General features: G+C 35.7%; 1 protein-coding gene across 5 annotated transcripts in view; it reads left to right on the top strand.

The window, feature by feature from the left end:
• Window positions 1–16,551, top strand: part of Pcdh7 (protocadherin 7) — a 421,730-nt gene extending 405,179 nt beyond the window's left edge. For 4 of the 5 annotated variants that reach the window (XM_041671584.1, XM_041671583.1, XM_041671582.1 and 1 more), the window contains one exon: window positions 12,342–16,551. In XM_041671584.1, the coding sequence (XP_041527518.1) occupies window positions 12,342–12,718 (377 nt within the window). In that variant the 3' untranslated portion in view covers window positions 12,719–16,551. The remainder of the gene's footprint in view (window positions 1–12,341) is intronic. The other variant, XM_041671585.1, reaches the window with a different exon arrangement.
• The last annotated feature ends 2,358 nt before the right edge of the window (window positions 16,552–18,909 follow it).

Raw genomic sequence — 18,909 nt, 5'->3', positions numbered from 1 at the left:
TGGATTATGTGAAATCTCACTACAATACACACAATGCTAGGAAATTGTCATCTAGGGAAATACTTATCAATTCAGAATGTCTCAAGGTAGGAAGTGTATTTACAATAGACATCCTGAAATGACTATTGAGCATGTAAATGACTCTCACTTTTGGAGCTGCCTGAGTTATTTTTTAATGAAAATTTAGTCTCTGAAGTACAACTTTAAATAATAGCTAAAAGGAAAATTTCAAATGCAGGTAGCATCATGTCCATATTAAAAATATATTAGATTATACTAAATGTCACATAATAGCATATAATTTATTTTAAAATATCCAAGATTACATATTGCTATTACTTGTAGTCTTCTCTCTCTCTCTGACTCTGTCTCTCTGTCTCTCTGTCTCTCTGTCTCTCTCTCTCTCTCTCTCTCTCTGTGTGTGTGTGTGTGTGTGTGTGTGTGTGTGTGTGTGTATGATACAGAGGATAGAACCTAGTCATGTACAGGATAAGAAAGTACTTTACAGCTGAATAACACACCTACATTTTGATATGATTTAAGTGACAGAAACTAGGAACTTTGGGCTTTTCCACGTGATCTATAACCATAAATTCATATAGAATCAAGTGCATACATACACACATTTGGGTACACACATGAAAAATTTAAGTAAAATCATTACAAAACAGCATAAACTCTATATAAAGCTGGTTATAATTATTTCTATAGATTTAATACCAACTCTTTGTGGGTTATGATGTTCACTATGAAAAACAGATCTAAAAAAAATTTGTCTATGATCCATCAAGTTGTTCCTCCAGAGTGAAAGCAATTTATCCAAAGGAATAAGGATGGTGCATTGTTGATAACAACTGTATTAAGTGTTTAGCTTTGCAGTAAATTCTGTTTCCCTGGTTTATCCTTAACAGAAATACACAACCGTCAGTAAAAACTCTGGATGACACTGACATAGCTACTGAACAATTAGCACCAAATACGGCCTAACAAGTTAATTCATGCTGTGGCGTAGCCTCGAGACCACAGATAGGATATTCCAGTTGGGCTTTCTTGTAGTACCCCCTACCAATGCCCCAAATAGCCCCCACCCCCTTGGCTGAGTAGCAAATCTGAACTGTATGGTTGCAAATGCATCTGTTGCTGTTTCCAACCAATCATATTGTTCCTTTGGAACGAGAGTCTTATCCAGGGTGATTTCATATATACAGACCCTGTAAGAGGTTGTTAGGTGGGAGTGAGTGGAGAAGGTCACCCAAGTCAGCCCATTTTATTGTAACAAGAAAAAGTCTCTTCAATTCACAATATGGCCAATGGCATTTATGGTTCTTCCTAGGACCACCATGAAAACACATAACATAAACTGTATCCCTTACATGACCCTCATTTCTTACTAGATGCTTACTGAGCATGAAACTAGCCTGATGACAGCACCCAGGGTGGCTCAGTTACATGATCCATTCTGCCCATAGGGAATTATACTTTACAAATGAAGTCACATGAATATTGGCAGATTTCAGTACACTGTGTTAAGTGATATGATGAAGACAAGACAAAAACAAAAGAGTCAGAATGGAAATTATGCTAGCCAGAACAAAACCCCGAGGAAATAACTTGGAACTGCATATTAAATGTTTCATGAATGGTAAGAAATAGAAGAAAAAACTCATTAATGTCATGAAGTTATTAAAAGACACAGGGTTTATAGAAATGACATCATTGGAGCTGTCTGCTGTGGTGGTAGGTGGGAAAACAAATGAAAGGAAAAAAGATGAAAAGTGTAGAGGAAGTTAGAATCCAGATCCAGAGGGCCATCTGTGCTCAGTCTGGGGTTTCTAATGAAGCTTATGAAAGAAGTGTTAAAAGGGAGAAAGAGATATTTTACTCTAATTATTGTTCTTAAATGATCCCAAAGTCACACAAGTTCTATAAATGTCACACATACTGCGCTGTACTACCTGCTTCTCTACAACTTAGCGACAATGTGAATTTCTTTTCTAATTTTAAGAATCATGCTACCCAATTTTAGAACGGCTTAGTTATCACTGCTAAGAATCCCAGCAGCAAATATAACTAAAGTGGTGGGAAGGAAACCTTCAAGGTTACCCTTGAAAAGTTAGTAGCTTGCATATTATTGGTCAGAATGAAATCTGACTATGTTGATTGATCCTTTGAAAATAATACAGGCAACTAGATAACAGAGAAAAGTTGACATTTTTAAGGTTTTTAACTAGATTATATAACTTTAAGGTCACATGATTCAACACCCATATAATTTAAGTCAGTTTTCCCTTCCATTTTTTTCAGTGTGGAATATGTAGAGTCTTGCTTTTCTCCTCTTACAAGAAGAGCAATATAAATAGGTACAGGTTCCTGTGTCCTCTATGAAATTGACCACAAATTTTGGGTCTCAAAACAGTAGAAATCCTTTCTATTTGAATTTAGTAGATCAGGAGCTTTACCAAAAAAGTTACAAGGTTGAAATTGATTCTCCTTTTTCTGTACTCAAGAAGATTATTTCTGTGTCTTTGTTAGTTCCTAGAGTATTCCTATGTTGTTTGGTTTGGAGTCTTAACTCCTGTCATCAGTGGAAACAATGCAGGTGGACTCCTTCTATTTCATTTTACTCTGACATTGACATGATCTTCTACCACCCACTTTCTTTCAAAACCCCACCCTCATGGTTATAATTTGGGAAATTGGACAATCCAATATAATTTCTCATCTTTATGGCTCTATATTAATAATTTTAAGGGTTTTCTTGGAAATCTTTTTTCCCATTCATTATGTTACCTGACTTATTCACAGGTTCCAGGGATCTTGCTGTTGCATTTGTGGATGTGAGTATTTTGCCTACCCCAGAAGGATTGCTAGAGGGCACATGCACTGGAGTTTGCAATAAACCCACACAACTTTAGCAGGGTGAACTGAAAACATTATTGTGTGCCCAGAGCTGTCTTCTTCAGTTTTCAAAGGCTTCAAAAAGGTGCAGCAATGCTATTCTAACACGCTCAAAAGAAATAGGAAGTAAATAAAAGAAAACATTTCAACGAGAAGCAAAAATCAATGGAGCAAACTAATCTAGGGCTGCTTCATTGATTTCCACCCCTACCTTTAGCTGCTCATTGAGTTTTGTTGGCTGGTCAGCCGAGGTCATTTCTTCCCTTTCCCTTTGATTTCCTAACTGGACTCGCTGAGCTCTTCAACATTCTTGGTCCTAATCGTGATTGCCATTTGTAGTGTCAGCCGATCAACCTATTGACCGGAGTCAGGAGCCAGCATTCTAAGTGTTCGAAAAATTTCCCCATGAATGTTTACTCAGAACTCCATCTCTCGACAGTACGTCAGAACTCACTGTTTACTGGAAATTTTCTCAGTGGTTGAATTCTCTTTTTCTCTGATTATAACCTCTAATGGAATCTCTCACAAATAGTCTGTTTTTACAGAAATTTCTGGAGAGATAAACATTTCTGTGTGTTTAGGGAAACAGTCCAATAAACCCAAAGCAAAATGTTTGAGAGTATACCTGGGTAGAGCCCACAGCAATTAGAATAATTTATGGATTTTTCAAGATCACTATATGAAAAAGGAAAATGATTCAGCATCATGGATTTTGCTCCCTTAGAAATTAAATTATTGAATAAATTCAAATTGCTATGATTTGCCCTTGTTCAAAACTAGTCTTACTACATTACAATTCTACTCTTTATGTTTATTTTTAAATTTTTACTATGATGTGTTTTACACCTCTGCCAAAAAAAATTGTTGAAAAAAACACGATTAAATTCTTTAATGTTATAGCCACTACTTCATCTCAATATAGTCACAAAGGCCAAAATATCTTAAATCAATATTTAGCAAAAATCACATTTATTTAGTTTCTGTATATTTAGTAGAACCTTACATTGTATTATTATTCTCTGACTTCCTACTTCAAAATATATTCTGCAATGATGAAGAGAAAATAAAAAGAAATAATATCTATGGCATGATTCTTTTTCAGTTTTCTTTCTTTTTACACATTTACTTATACAATACAATAATATAACAATCTAGTGCAGTTATTGTTTTGGAATCAACGATAAGATTCCCACTGCCTTTAAGTATGGAACCCAGAGGTATTCTTATAGCAATAGAATCTCTATGTGCTATAAACCTCCATTCTTAAGGAAGTTTTATTTACTGTTGAGTATACATTCTGTAGCTTCCTGGCCAGCAATAAGCAATTGACTAACCATAGACTATAGAACTAATGAGGAAAATGGTTATGACAGCAGATGATAATCACCCAGTTGTCTTAAAACTCAGAAATTTCAGGCCATTAATATAAAGTGATTATAAATTGATACTTACTAATCTTTTAGTACCACCCAAGTGACAATTTCTAAGCAAACCATTATAATTTAGCTAAAATAATAAAAAAGCTAACAACTTATAATTTTTTTTATCTAACCATTACTGGCTTTGTTTAAAACTCCATTTTAACAAGAATGTATTTTGCTTTCCTGGGATAAGTGACTGATAGTACAAGACCCTTGTTGGAAGCAAATGATGAAGTCTTATTTTTGGAAAGAAAATTTTCAGCTCGATAAATACATGTCAAAGCACTAATTCTCTGCTAAATAAAAACTCACAAATTATCCTGTCTTTTAAACTTGGGCATTTAAAATTTTAACCTAATCAATTCTGTTTTTTTTTATCCTCTTTGTATTTTTTTAAATCTTTTCTTACTCAGAGACAGTTGCTACAGCTAATTTCAATTATTTGAAACAAAGTTCTGAATTGTTATGATTTTCTTAACATTTGATTTTAATTCTAGTGGGTTGGGGAAAACTAAGTGCCAAAGTACACCCTTTTTTGCCCAGTTATTATGATGTAGGATATAAATTGGTACTCTGACTTGTGTATTCTGAGCTGCAACTACTGTATGTAAGATTATATCTACATGTTAGAGAAGGGAAAACTCTTAGTTTACAACAGATGAATGATGTCCATAAATCCTCAAGTAGATGAATTCCAGAAAAAATCCAAGAGATTGGAAGGAAAATCACAGAGTGGAAAAATACACATACAAAATGATGGCCCCAAACTGTGTCTGCTCTCAGTGGGAGAAGGCAGTGGGAGCTGGTGAAATAAATGTCCTGGTTCCTTCATGGGTTTCAGAGCTTCAGACCATCTGCAGAACTTCTTTCTACTCCTTACTCTCTGCTTTATCGCCTGATGCTCTGCTACCTCTGATTTGGCCTGGATGAAGAGAGGATTCAAACAGAAGCCCTATCTGATGTCCCTTAACTGATCATGCCCAAGCTGTCACCCTATTGTTTTCTGCTACTATGCTGTTTTCATGTGCCAACGAGCAGCTTCATATTTGTGTTGTTTCAGCAGGAATGCCTGGGATGAGTGTGTGGAGCCATGGCTGTGTGAAGTGAAGCCACATTCAGAATGACAGTGCTCTAAACCTCAGGGCAGCAAATGCTTCTTGCAATACATTCAATTGTCATTTAACTGAGCTTAGCCTAAGGTACAAAGCAAAGTTGCTGATGCTTTCAAACATTTTTAGACATTTTAATATTGTCTAGACATGTCAGCACTGAATGAAAACACTCCAAGGTATAGCACAGTGAATTTCTGTAATTAAAGCAGCCAAGTTTGGAACAGTTTATGAGCGAGCCCTCTGTTTGAACTTCTTAATTAAATGTGATTATATCTCTGAACATTTTCTCTGAAAACAATGTATCTGGAGTAATAATGGCCAAATTTTATCTACGAAGGAGACTTGAATGAGGAAGAAAGCATCACTTGGGAGCAGTTAATATATTATAGGCAGCATGGTTGGCTAATCTGTGGTCCTTATTTATGTGATCTAGTTCTGCCTCCCCCCGACCCCCACCTTCCACCTCTAAACAAATAAGTTAGTGCTTCAAACAACACAGACTTTCTGCTGCTCCTGATTCAGGAGTTGGCATCTCTGTTTGCCTATTGGCTTTTGCCTGGCTAGTCTATGAGCTACATTCACCCACTTCACTGCCTGGGGGATGGGTTTACTGAGACAGCTTTGACAGCCAGAGTTCTTTCTCAGTGGCAATCATCTTTAGGACAAATGAGACTTTCTTTTCCGATGGTGGCCCCAGAACTCTTGGAGCCATTGCAAATGCTGCCAGGCCTTTAGAAGACCATGCTGGGGACAGCGAACCATCTTTTTTTTGCCTTTAGTTGTCCCCACAACCCTGGTATTCGAAACGACACCTTTGTAGCAGGAGCTATTATGAGACATTAAAGAGGTGTGTGCAGAGAGATTAGAGGAATAAATGGGCTTTAATGTCTCATTTGGCCCAATCATGTACATTTATCAGAAAGTTAGCAGAGTTTAGGATGAGTAGCCTTTTTGTCTTATCCCTTTGATATCAGAAAGCTACACTGTGTTTTAGGTATTAGTCCTATTTTCATTGTCTTGGCCATAATTATAACCTCTGAGTCTTAGGTTCATTTGTTGCTTATTTGTCAAATTTTTAAGTAAATGATGAGCTACATTGTGCTTTTCAAACTAAGAACAGCAGCAATCCTTTAAAGACAGTGACAGCCATTGAGGTGAAGTTTGTATCGCAAAGTTAGCTCCATTTAACTATTAGTACTTATTTTTTAGAAAACCACAGTGAGAAATGCATAAATTTTCAAAGAAGAACTGGCAGGTTTAATTCTCAGGTGGGTCTTGATGAGCTAAGGTTTTTAAGCTTGATAGTAGGCATCTTCACCTGCTCAGTCATTTTGCTGGTCTCATTTGTTTAAATAATTAAGCATAGTATAACACCATCTAATTGCCAAATTTCAGTAGAATTTAAAGCTGCTTTTAGGAGAACATAGCATTTTCATTTTCTGGAACTCAAGATATCTTTAAACAAGAAAAAAGAGGAAAAGGTGTCAACACATTTTCCATAGAAAGAAGAAAGTACATTTCCCTTTCACAAAGTTTTGTAAAGAATAGACAGAAACTTGATTTTAAAGACCAAAGTGGAGGATTGTCATGAATGTTTGAAATGTAAAACACTGAGGAACAATCCATTTATCTCATGGGGTGTGCAAATTAAGTAATTTATAAGTAAAACAAATGATATGTACAGTTTAAAAATAAAGCCTCACTAGGAAGATTTCAAAGCACAGTACAACATCTGCATGCTTTCGCTAGTGAATGGTAAGAACAGTATGTCCTTAGTCCCAGTCAAGGACCTGAAACACAGTTGCCAGAATTCTGACAAGAAGCTTCATCACATACACCAACTTCCACCTGCAAAACCATCTACAATTGAACGAAAAATTCCTCTGTGCCTTTCTAGAATAATGATAGGTCAAATGCTGTAGGCAGGCATCTGGAGACACTGAGTGTCTCTGTAAATCTTAGCTTTATTGTTGTTTCTAAATGTTGTACATATTACTTACCTGCCTTTCTTTTTTATTGTTTTTCTTAATGAAATTATTACATTACTTCCTCTTTTCCCTTTCCTCCTCCAGCTCTTCCAATGTATCCTTCTATTCTCTCTAAGATTCATGGTGTCTATTGCCTTAAATGTTGTTACGTGTGTGTGTGTGTGTCTGTGTGTTTCTGTGTCTCTGTGTTTACATATGTGTGTATACATTTACATATACACGTATATATACCTATATATTTATATCGATACATGCTTGTGTGTATGTGTATGCACAATCTGTATAAAGTTATTGATGTGCCCATGAATTCAGGGCTGAATATTTGCTAATGTATAAATGATTTCGGTGATTTTCATTGGGGAAGAGTAGTTCCCCTGTTCTCAGCACTAATTATCTCTAGTTCTTTGTCTAGCATTGATGCACCATGAGATTTCCTCCTTTCACACTATCCCCTCCATTGGAGTCTGTCATTCTTGTTGAATTAGTTAAAGCAGCACCTTGAAGTCTCTGCCTGTGATCCCATACATCCTCCCTTCCTAGTAGGAATAAAAATCCCTTTGGAGAAAGAGCTTGACTTGTTAAATTAGTGTATGATTTTCCCCACTTTAGGAGATTTACAGTATTTTAAGTGTTTTAACCCTTTCTTTGTACTAGGTAGTAAACAGTATGTGGCATCAGTTTTCTGGGCTATTTAGACACTTCTCTTTCTTAGAAGTCTTTCTCTTGGTGGTTTGGGTAGCAGCAATTGACCTCTAAATAACTCCTCTATTATATTTAGAAAGAAGCAATGTGGCAAAATGGAGAAACCACCCTAAAGTAAAAGTCAGAACACTTGCCCTTTGACCTCAGTATTCCATAGGTTTGACTCCTTAATGCATCTGCCTTCCTTGGTCTCCAGTTTAAGTGATAAGAAAATGGAGACTGTAGGAAGGTATGTCCATATTCCAAACTACTCTAGGATTCCTTGCTATTGTAATGGCTTGAAACTGTGCTTTTGAGTAGGAAGCTAATTTTATGAAAGGACTTTAGCTGTTCAAACCAATGCCATCTCTCTAGTAAATTTTATAATTCCTTTAAAATGGAGAGTTACACAAGTATTGTTAAGCAGGAGAGGACTTATTGAATACCATGTCTACTTCGGTTCTCCTTAATATTTCATAAAAAGTAGGATTTGAGCTCAAAAAGTGAAAGCATTTTCCACCAAGGCTAAAGCCCTTAGTTTGGTTCCTAAGATCCACATCACAGGAGGAGAGAACCTGCTCCTACATGTTGTCCACTGATATGAGTAAGCATTCCATAATGTGCACATTTGTATAGACATAAATTAACACACGCATGCACACTAAATAAATAAATAGGCAGAAAAATGAGTAGGGAAAATATAAAATTCTAAGACCTTTAAACAGCTGCTTTATCTTGAAATCATATTTAGAGAATATTATGTTTCCAAATGGGACATTTTATGTTTCTATTAATGTATTACATGCTAACAAGATTTGCATTAGCTGTTTTCCATCTTTACTCTGTTGCAAATAATTAGAATAATACTGCAGTAAAGATATAATAACTTTTTTCAGATGTTAAAAAGTGCATTTTTGCTGTGTGGTAGTGGCACTTGCCTTTAACCCCAATACTCAGGATTCAAAGACAGGAAGTTCTCTAAACTTGACAACAACCTGGTCTACAGAGAGAGTTCTAGGAAACCTTGTCTCAAAAAGCAAAATATTTCTTTTAAAGGCTAAAAGGAGGTAATGGTTATAGAAAGTTGGCCCCCATAATCCTACAGGATATTTTAAAATCCTTTTATGGAAGAAAGAATTAATCTCAATGATCTTCAATGTTCCCATATAACTTTCTTAAATGATAATAATAATATATGCCTGTATCATTGAAATAAGAAAAACATATAATCACAGAGAACTACTATTATACTCATCAATTCCTTTAATAAATTGCTTCATAATACAAATTGCGTAGATTAATCATTGGCATTGCTTTTGAAGATTTATTTTAGTCATCAGGACGGAAAGTTTTGATTGCTCCTGATGACTCCCTTATAGTTGTTCTTGATTATTTTCTAAATTTGATGCCAAACAGTGCAACATGTCCCAGCCAATTAGGCTTGTCAACTCCACTGTGGTCCCCAATCATGTGCTTGACTTTGGAAATGACAGGAGGTTCTTATTAGAAGTAGTGCTTTTTGGATAGAGAAGTGGCAGCTTGCAAATAGAGTGAAATAGACTATGGCGGGGGGAATGTACAATGCCTGTCATTAAAAGTGGTAAGAAGAAAACATTTTTAGTAGGAAATACTCTAGATTGTAAAGTAAGGACAGAGGGTAAGATTGAATACTTCGTGAGCAGATGATTGGAAAATAAATCAAATTCAAATCAATTAAATCCTTTAGTACTTAACATACATTTTACCAGAGTGATAAGAAGAGTGGTTGGAACATCAGCATACCTGTTCAGTCTCTTCTTAATACATCTCAAAAAAAGGGCAGTCAATTTAAAACTAGAAATAAAGATTTCTACAAAGCAGTTTGCTACAAAGCCTATTATGTATGTAAAGAAACTGGATGAAATGAAAGAAAACAATTTGGTGTCATTTCAGCCGAGAATAACCACCTCTTCCATGAAGATATTTCCTGTTTCAGTAACTAAGTGCCAGTGTTCTTGTGTATGCTGGATAAATATTATAAGGTGGTGTAGGAGGGTCTTCTTTCTATGTGTTGATTTCATTGGTCAAATAAAGAAACTGCCTAGGCCTTTTGAGAGGGAAGAACTTAGATAGGCAGGGAAGACAGAACTGAATGCTGGAAGGAAGAAGGCAGTGTGGCAAACACCATGGCTCTCTTCTCCGAGACGGACCCTGGTTAGTCTCATGCCAGTAAGCCACAGTAATGTGGTTATATAGATTATTAGAAATGGGGTGAATCAAGATGTGAGAGCTAGCCAATAAGAGGCTAGAACTAATGGGCCAGGCAGTGTTTAATGAATACACTTTCTGTGTAATTATTTTTGGATTACGTTAGCCCAGCAGCCGGGAGCCAGGAGGGACAAAAAACATCCTGCTCCTCCTCTATTACAACAGTAGGAGAAAAAGTGCTTTGAATTTCTGAAAGATGAGAGGAAAATAGATGCTTGGAGTGATAAAATAGAGATGATCAAATTATTTTTATTCAAAGTATGTATGTCAATCAAGATAGGTTTTATATCTTCACAGATCTCATATTCCCTATGTAAATCAAATGGATTACAAAATCATATAAAAAAGCATTGGCTTTTGTTTGTTTTATTTTTTTAAGAGATGATGCAGCAAACGGGTTCAGCATTAAAAAAAGTAACGAAGGTGTGTGTGTGTGTGTGTGGTGGTATGTGGTATGCGTTTGTGGTGGTGGTATGATGTGGTGTGTCTGCATATTATAATTGTGTTCACTTGTGTGCCTGATATCCATGAAGACCAGAAGAGGACATCAGATTCCTGAGAACTGGAGTTACAGTTTGTGAGTTACTGTGTGGATGCTAGAAACAGAATCCAAGTCTTCTAAAGGGTAGCCAGTGCTCTTAACTGCTAACCAGTCTCTCTAACTTACCCACCTTTACTTCATTGGACTCTTAAGGAATTTATGCACCCAGAATTCAACTTGAAGTGTGAATACTTTCAATGAATATCTGTCAGTAATCCATCTATAAAGGAAAATAATATAAACAAATGATTGAATAGTTATGGCATATAGTAAAATAAAACTTAAAAAATGCTGAGAATCATATAAACAACTCTGTCATTTTAAACCTACAAGTATACATGTTGGAGTCAGAATTGGTTTATTTTTAAGTCCAATTATAATAAGTCAATACCCATTATGATATTCATTGGGATGATATCATATTGTGATTTTATGAGTAATAAATTAAACTATGAAATGCATTAAATTAAAATCTACAAGTTACTATTTCAGAATCTGCTGTGGTAGAGCGAGTTTTTGTCTCTTTATCTCTCTAAAAGTTAGCAAAAGTCAGTAAGTAGATTTTCAATTCTAAGAAAGTGTATAATCACACATCATGATTTTATCCATGCAAACTATAATTGCAATATTTAATTGCAATCTCTAAGAACTCTAAGAAGACTTAGGTGTTGGGAAATGGAACACATTTCCCATTCCTTTGATAAACAACATTAATTAGAAACATATGCCCTTCCATCAATCATTTCTGAATGTAACCACACTTACTCAATACATTATATTCCAGATTTCCATTCAGCAAGTTCGTTTGTAGATGTATTTCCAAGTAACACACAGGCACTGTCTTCCCACACACATTAGGTCATCTGTCATGGTGGTAGGGGATGGAGGGTGGTGGGATTGGATTTGGGATGCTATTGCTAATGTGCTCACAACTGTAACCTGCTTGTACTTTGTTTTTGAACTTAGTAACATTTAATGTACTGCCAGTTTAGGTTTTACTTCTCAGTCACCTTAGTGTCTTAGAATATATTTTAAGTATAAGGTTCTGCCTATTTGGCATTTTATGAATAATTCATAAGTGAATCCAATTGACAACAGCAGACTATTTATGGGAGAACTTATAGATACAGAAAATTATGTTTTAGGATTTAATAATTTTTCTTGTTTATGTGGAAAATTAAAATCCATTGAAATATATATATATTCACTTAGCACTTGAGAATATCTGCATGCCTTTGCAATATACCAAATGAATATATAACTGCTTATTTTACATATACAAATTATCATTTCTCCATTTCTCTCTTCCATAGTACTTATTTTTTGCAAAACGTTATCTTTACTATACATGAAATAAGTACTGTTCTCTGGAGTAATGAGTAGCAGGCTCAGATGCCGCAGAAAACCCTGTTGATGCATGTCTAACACTGATGTTTTTCTTCTTGTCTTTCAGATTCAAGGCCTCTTCCAGATGTAGCTCTGACTGGCAAGTGCACCCGTGAATGTGATGAGTATGGCCACTCAGACTCCTGCTGGATGCCAGTGCGCACTTCCCCTGAGAGAAAGAAGAGCCAGCCCAAACTCTCCACTTTCATGCCAGTTGATGAACGAGGAAGCCAGGAAAAGCTGGCCAATGGCGAAGCTGCCATCATGGGTGACCGCAACAGAAACCTCCTGAACAAAAAGTTGACCTCATCCTACGAGACCTTCAGTGCAGCTAGTTTCAGCAAAAGTGAGGAAGCCAACCCTGAGGATATCCCTTTAACAAAAACAGGGGAATATAAGCCATCTCCTGTCAACACTCTCACTAGAAGAGAAGTTTACCTGTAGGCTGTCAAGGAGCGACAGCAAAGTTCTTTTCATGTAGGAGGAGAGTTAAGGGCAAAAACATGACAAAGTAAAACCATTTAAATCACAAAGGGGGGGGGCTACCAAAGAGACAAAGCGTTCCTGCCACTTTCGCCTCCAAATCAGGCCTTTACTGATATAGTTTGCCTGATGACAATGTACAAAGTAGAATCCATTCTTGTCACTTGCATGTCTACACCCTTCACTGATCCCCAACATCTACTCTCTTTTTCCTACCCCTACCTCCTCAAACCCAAATAACAACAACAACAACAACAAAAAGATTATTGCAGGTTCTTTTCATGGTAACAAGTCTGATTAGCAGAACACAGCACACCCTCATTATCCCCACTCTGAAGCATGATTTTGGTCCCTTTGATTTATTTGAGTGTCATCAGACTGACTCATAAATGCAGGACCGGTAAAAATATACTTCAGACATGAGATTACCAATTTATTATTGTTAACGTCAGCCCTTTGGAATTTATAATAATCCCTTTAATGGTGCAGTCTTTATACAGGGGACCTTTTGAAAAAGATGTTTAGGAAGACTACAGCTTTAATTATTAAACAGACATTAAGAGCAAAGTCAAACTCAGTGGGAGAATGCAGTCCCAAGATGCCATAAGCTGTTATTATTTTCAGGTCAAGGGCATCAACTTCTTTTCCATACATTCACAGATTATATTCACCCAGTCTCGACACATCAATTACATAAATTATGACTTGTAAAATATGTTTTGGAATAGAATCACTAATGAATGAACTTGAACTATTATGTCATTATGAGGCCAAAGATCACATGGCAGATCAGGGAAGTAATGAGGTCGATTTGGTCTTGACATAGAAATCCACTAGACAACAGAGGCAACAGTCTCCATGTAGACACAGATACACTCAGATATTGACCTGTTTTATATTAACTCTTTTTCCAGAAAACAGTCTCATTTGAAAATGCATTTTAGCTGAATGCTCAGAAAATTAAAGAACTAATGAAACACATGTTTATTATGATAGGCAACTGATCAAAGCCCAAGTCTAGCCTCATATGATACTGTCAGGGAAGGTTCTACTTTTTAAAGTCATATTGATGCATAGTGAGATATGGAAAGACACACTGGAATTTTCTTTTAGAAGGTCTCCTATTGTCATTTTAGGATCCCAGCTTTTCTTAATGATCCTATTATCATTTCTAAATAATTGCAGTTTTTTCACTTGGTCAGAACAGAAGTGCATTATTTTCTAATTCTGTGCAATACAGAAACATTTTGAGACATTTAAGTAATATAACCCCTTAATTGACTTTGATTAGAATATTATTTGATATGCACCTTCAACAATCTCTGAACATGAAAGAATGTGTCCTGGACAGTAATATTTATCATAATATATGCACCTCAAATTTGTCAAGTATATAGATTTGTCAATGGATACAGAATATGCAGATTTTGAGATCTTTGCTCTATGCAAGATGATTTTTAAAAACTGAAATTTGAGCTGGGACATTCAGAAGAAAGTGACAATCCATGGGAAGAATAGGGGATGACAGGTAAAGAGAACAAATATTCTCATCACTGAATGTTGGTACCTTGGTAAAGGCATAGCCTTGAGGACTTTCTACAAAACTGTAGAGACACTGTAGCTTTGGGTAGTTTCATGCTTTGCAGAAATTCTTAGACTATAAGGTGAAGAAACCTAGGCTATAGGTTAATAATTCACAGTAGGTCATCAAAAACACTTATCTTTAAGGGATATTTCTCTGGTGGGTCTTTTGGGATCATTTCCTTATGCTCTTTCTTAAGTGGAATTTTCCTTTTGATGTTAGTTTATGTATAATAGGTAGAATGAAACAAGATGTAATTGAGATAAAAACATTGGACTAAAATATCAATAATTGAACATGCTTATGTTTGGTTATGATTTACTCTATGGAAAGATGAAATTTTAGAACTTTGTTAGAAAACTGCATTCAAGCAGTTCTGCCTTGTATAATCTGTAAGTACCTATTAAGACAAAATACTTCTAAAGATACTTATGAAAATGTATACATATTTTTCTTGCACGTTACAAAGGAAATAGTTGCATAACACTGATGTTCAACACTTTTTTATATGCATATTTCTTTCTTTCTTGGGACACTTGAAGCCACTAGATAGCTCATTTCACTCTTTAAATCCTTTGGTTGTCTATTAAGCTAATACAGGTCACACTGGACCTACAGATTTATTCAATCCACATTCCACAATGATGTTTGCACCACATGCCAGGCAGCCATGTCATTGTCATTTAACGTGTGAACCTCTCTTTAGAACTAAAATGGATGTGAAAGAATAAAATTCAGTGTACTGTAAGTATTTGAAGTAATTCTAGTAGAATTAGTTATCATAACATGTTTATTATATAATGAGCTGGCATGACACAGAAATATATTTTGTGTTTGTATGACTTTTATTTTGAATAGGTTAAATCTGGTGCCACTCCATATATAGAGTGCTTTTAAAAAAAACATAAAAACAACAAAAAAATAAATAAATGAGTGAATGCAAAATAAGCAACTGTGCCTTTTATACCTCTTGTTATGGTAAAAAACAAACAAACAAACAAATGGTTGTTGGGTTTGGATAATGAGGGGAAAGGGGCTATTCCCAACTTTTTTGATCCTGTATATTTATCCATGTTTATTTTCTGAGAATAAATAATATATTAAAAATTTGCCTTCTGACAAACTCGGATAATAGACCAGTCTTAAATACTGTTCATTCATGAGATAGGATTCAGGCATTAATATGGGGCTGCTTAAATCTCACTGGACAATGAAATCATTGGTTATACAATCACATAGGGAAGTGTTATCAGGGGTGAAATGAGTCCATTTTGCAAGGTAGACTATTGATTTAGAAATCTTATTTTTTCATTTTTTTAGGTGTTCTTTAATTTTGGGTTGTACAGTATATAAACTCTCTTTGTTTTCTGTACACAGACTCTCAAGTGGACTTCTGCATGATTATACATTAGGACACACTTACAAATTGAGTAACTGTAAAAACGTATGTGTATTTAAATGTCTGCAGCATCTGTTTAAAGTCGACTGCTCTGTCTGAATCTCCAGATACTATTGTTGTCTGATATTTTGACTGGCCTGTTGCCTGAGTTTTAAAAACAAAGGAGGCATTATTTTTATGAGAGGAAGAACTAAGGTGGAACACAGGATGTGTGCCTGAAAGGCTACTCTGGGGAGGCCGGGTAAGAGGAAAATACAAAAGGAAACACACAGGCCAGAGAGAAATTGCCAGGAATTAAACAGCCATCTTAAAACAGCTGGGAGAAATCTTAAGACCTATGACATTTAAAATGATAGGTTATGTTGGTCATAAATAAATAGCTGCATCCTTAATATAATAATTAGAAGGAGAAAAGTTCATCAGGAATATGAGAAAACTTGTGGGTGGTGACCCAGGTGTGGTGTGTGACATCTGGATGCAGCCTCATTCGTTCAGCTACCTAGGGTTTACTTTCAGACTACAGTCTTATGTTTTAAAGCACTTGCATTCCGTGTGGTACGATCTGTTTGTAATGTTCATCACTGACCTTTGTTCTGCTACTTGGATGTTGATAGTGAAGCCGAGAACAATTAATCATCATTGATTATGTCACTATGCACGCGACTTTGCTAAACATGGCGAAATGTATTAAACACTCGTCCAACTATTTATGAAATCCTTTACATAATTTAATTTGCTTTTGTACAGTTTTGTGTAAATAAATTGCTTGTCATTTTTGTCTTTACAAATTAAAATATAACATGATCAAATGGTTTCACGTTTGTAAGTGTGCTTCTCTGTTGACAGTTAATTCCGTTTTGACTGGAAAAACGTGAATGACTAGCTGCGTCATTTTGTCTTAATATGGATTTCTTTCTGCTAGCTCTAGGTAAAACAACTCAGATGATGGGATGATAACTGGACCCTGTGTCAGGGGCTCTTGGCAGGTGTCAGACATGGAAATACACCATTAAGAGGTAAGAATAAAACTTGGTTCAGATTGTCAATCTGGATCAAACCTTCTAGAAAGTCTGATACCAGGCGATTAATTCTCAACACATTTAAATACAGTGCAATTTGGGAGAAAAAATTGGAGAAACTTGGGGCATAAAAAAAAATCCAGGTAAAATACAATCCCAGGAACACAAGAAAATATAACTACACTGAAACTTAACTCAGGGCATATGTCATTTCTTCCAAGAATATGGCCTAACTGTCTTAGTTTAAGGGTGTAATGAAAAATCTGGCCTGGTCTTCGTCACACAGATGTCATACAGGTCATTCATTTTGGCTATTAGCCACCTCTAGTCCTGGTTGTAGGAATTTGAGGGAGCTTCCTGACTACACAGGTAACGTAAGGGTCATTTGAGCTGTTAGTTACCGTTGCTCCTAATTGTGAGAGCCTTGGGAGCCTCTGGCTGGAAAGGTCATTATATTACTAGTCACCTCTGGTTCTGATTGTAAAACCTTGTTATGGACTGGTCCATCAAATAACATACATCACTAATCTATTAATAATTTCCAATTCCCAGCTTTCTGGACCGAAGAACAGGTTTTAAGTCCATTCCTTTGAGAGGACATTGCTATGTGCTTAACATTCCTGGTTTTTCCTAGAGGTCTCTGGGTACAAGGATCTTCTTGCTCCCAAAACGTGTAATTAGCATATTACTTTTCTTAATAGTAGAAGGGAACTTATATTATTCTTCAGTCATCAATATATTTCTGGGCCAGTGACACAACTTTCCTTAAAATATTATACATAAGAACTTTTTTATTTTTTTTGAGATAAGGTTTCTGTGTGAACCAGTCCTGTCTATTCTGGAACTCACTCTGTAGACCAAGATGGTCTTGCACTCAAAGAGATTCACCAGCCTCTGCCTCCCAAGTGCTTTGATTAAAGGCATGCTCCACCAACATCATCGATCCTAAGGAGAAAAAAAAGTATGACAAAGTATCTTTTTAAGTTTTATTTTTTTATTTTCTATTCAGTGTTCTGTCTGCATGTATACCTGCAGGCCAGAAGAGGGCACCAGCTCTCATTACAAATGTTTATAAGCTACCATGTTGTTGCTGGGAATTGAACTCAGGACCTCGGGAATAGCAGCTAGTGCTCTTAATCTCTGAGCTATCTTGCCAGCCCACACAAAATATTTTTAACAAGACCTTCCTTCCATTGGCACATAGAAAAATTTCACCCTTAAGATCAATTTAACTCCAAATAAGAATGTACCTCAATAGAGGATTGCGAACATCATTTATTATTGATGTTTTGTGATTTGGGGAATCAAATTTAGGACCTAGTACTTTGTGTTCTTCTATAGATACACATTCCAAGCCTGCAGAATTCTTGTATTTCGTCTGAGTTAATGACAACTAGAAAATCATTGCAACTTAAAATATATATCATGTGAGGTATAGGGAAAAAATCATTTGACACTAAAGTAGAATATATACTTTAACCCCTTTTTTATTTATATATACATATATCTCTTTTATATATCTTTAAATAATGTGTTATCCTTTGTATCTTAATGTTTCTATTTGCATTTGTTGGAAGGTCATGTCCCTAAACATAGCATACTATTTGCTCATGATCTTGGTACATGCTAAAACAAATGATTTCTCTAATCCCCAGGTCATGCCTTCCTTCTAGTCCTGAGACTTGAAAGAGTATTTTCTGTGTGTAGTGATATATCGCAAGGGGTGTTTATACTATCTTGCCACAGCAAGAAGAGCTGAATTATAAAGACCCTCAGCTTGAATAAGCCTGTTTCTCTCTCCACAGTTTGAAAAACTCAGTTTTCTCATTCCTTTTATTTATTTTTTCTTAAATGGGATGATATATACTTTTCAAGTCAATGATATCCTGGTAAATTTACTTTTATTGGCAATCTTTGTTTTCTAATGAAGGAAATGGGATTAAGTATGATGAGGAAATCTGCTTCAGGACGTAATGAAGGAAGCAATGGTATGTCCATCCATTTGATTTTCTGTCTCTCTAACAGTACAACTAAATATCAGTACATCTTATAAAAAACAAAAATGGCATGTACATTTAAATACTTATTTTAGTATTTGAAACTGTATCTATTACTTGACCTTGAAGTCTTATGATGAAAGTGTTTTACAGAG

Source organism: Microtus oregoni, unplaced genomic scaffold (assembly GCF_018167655.1).
Source record: "Microtus oregoni isolate MIOR12 unplaced genomic scaffold, Mior012 000021F_ref0000039, whole genome shotgun sequence".
NCBI classification, from domain to species: Eukaryota; Metazoa; Chordata; class Mammalia; order Rodentia; family Cricetidae; genus Microtus; species Microtus oregoni.
Note: the sequence above shows the minus strand (reverse complement) of the source record. Positions and strands in the feature narration are given on the sequence as shown.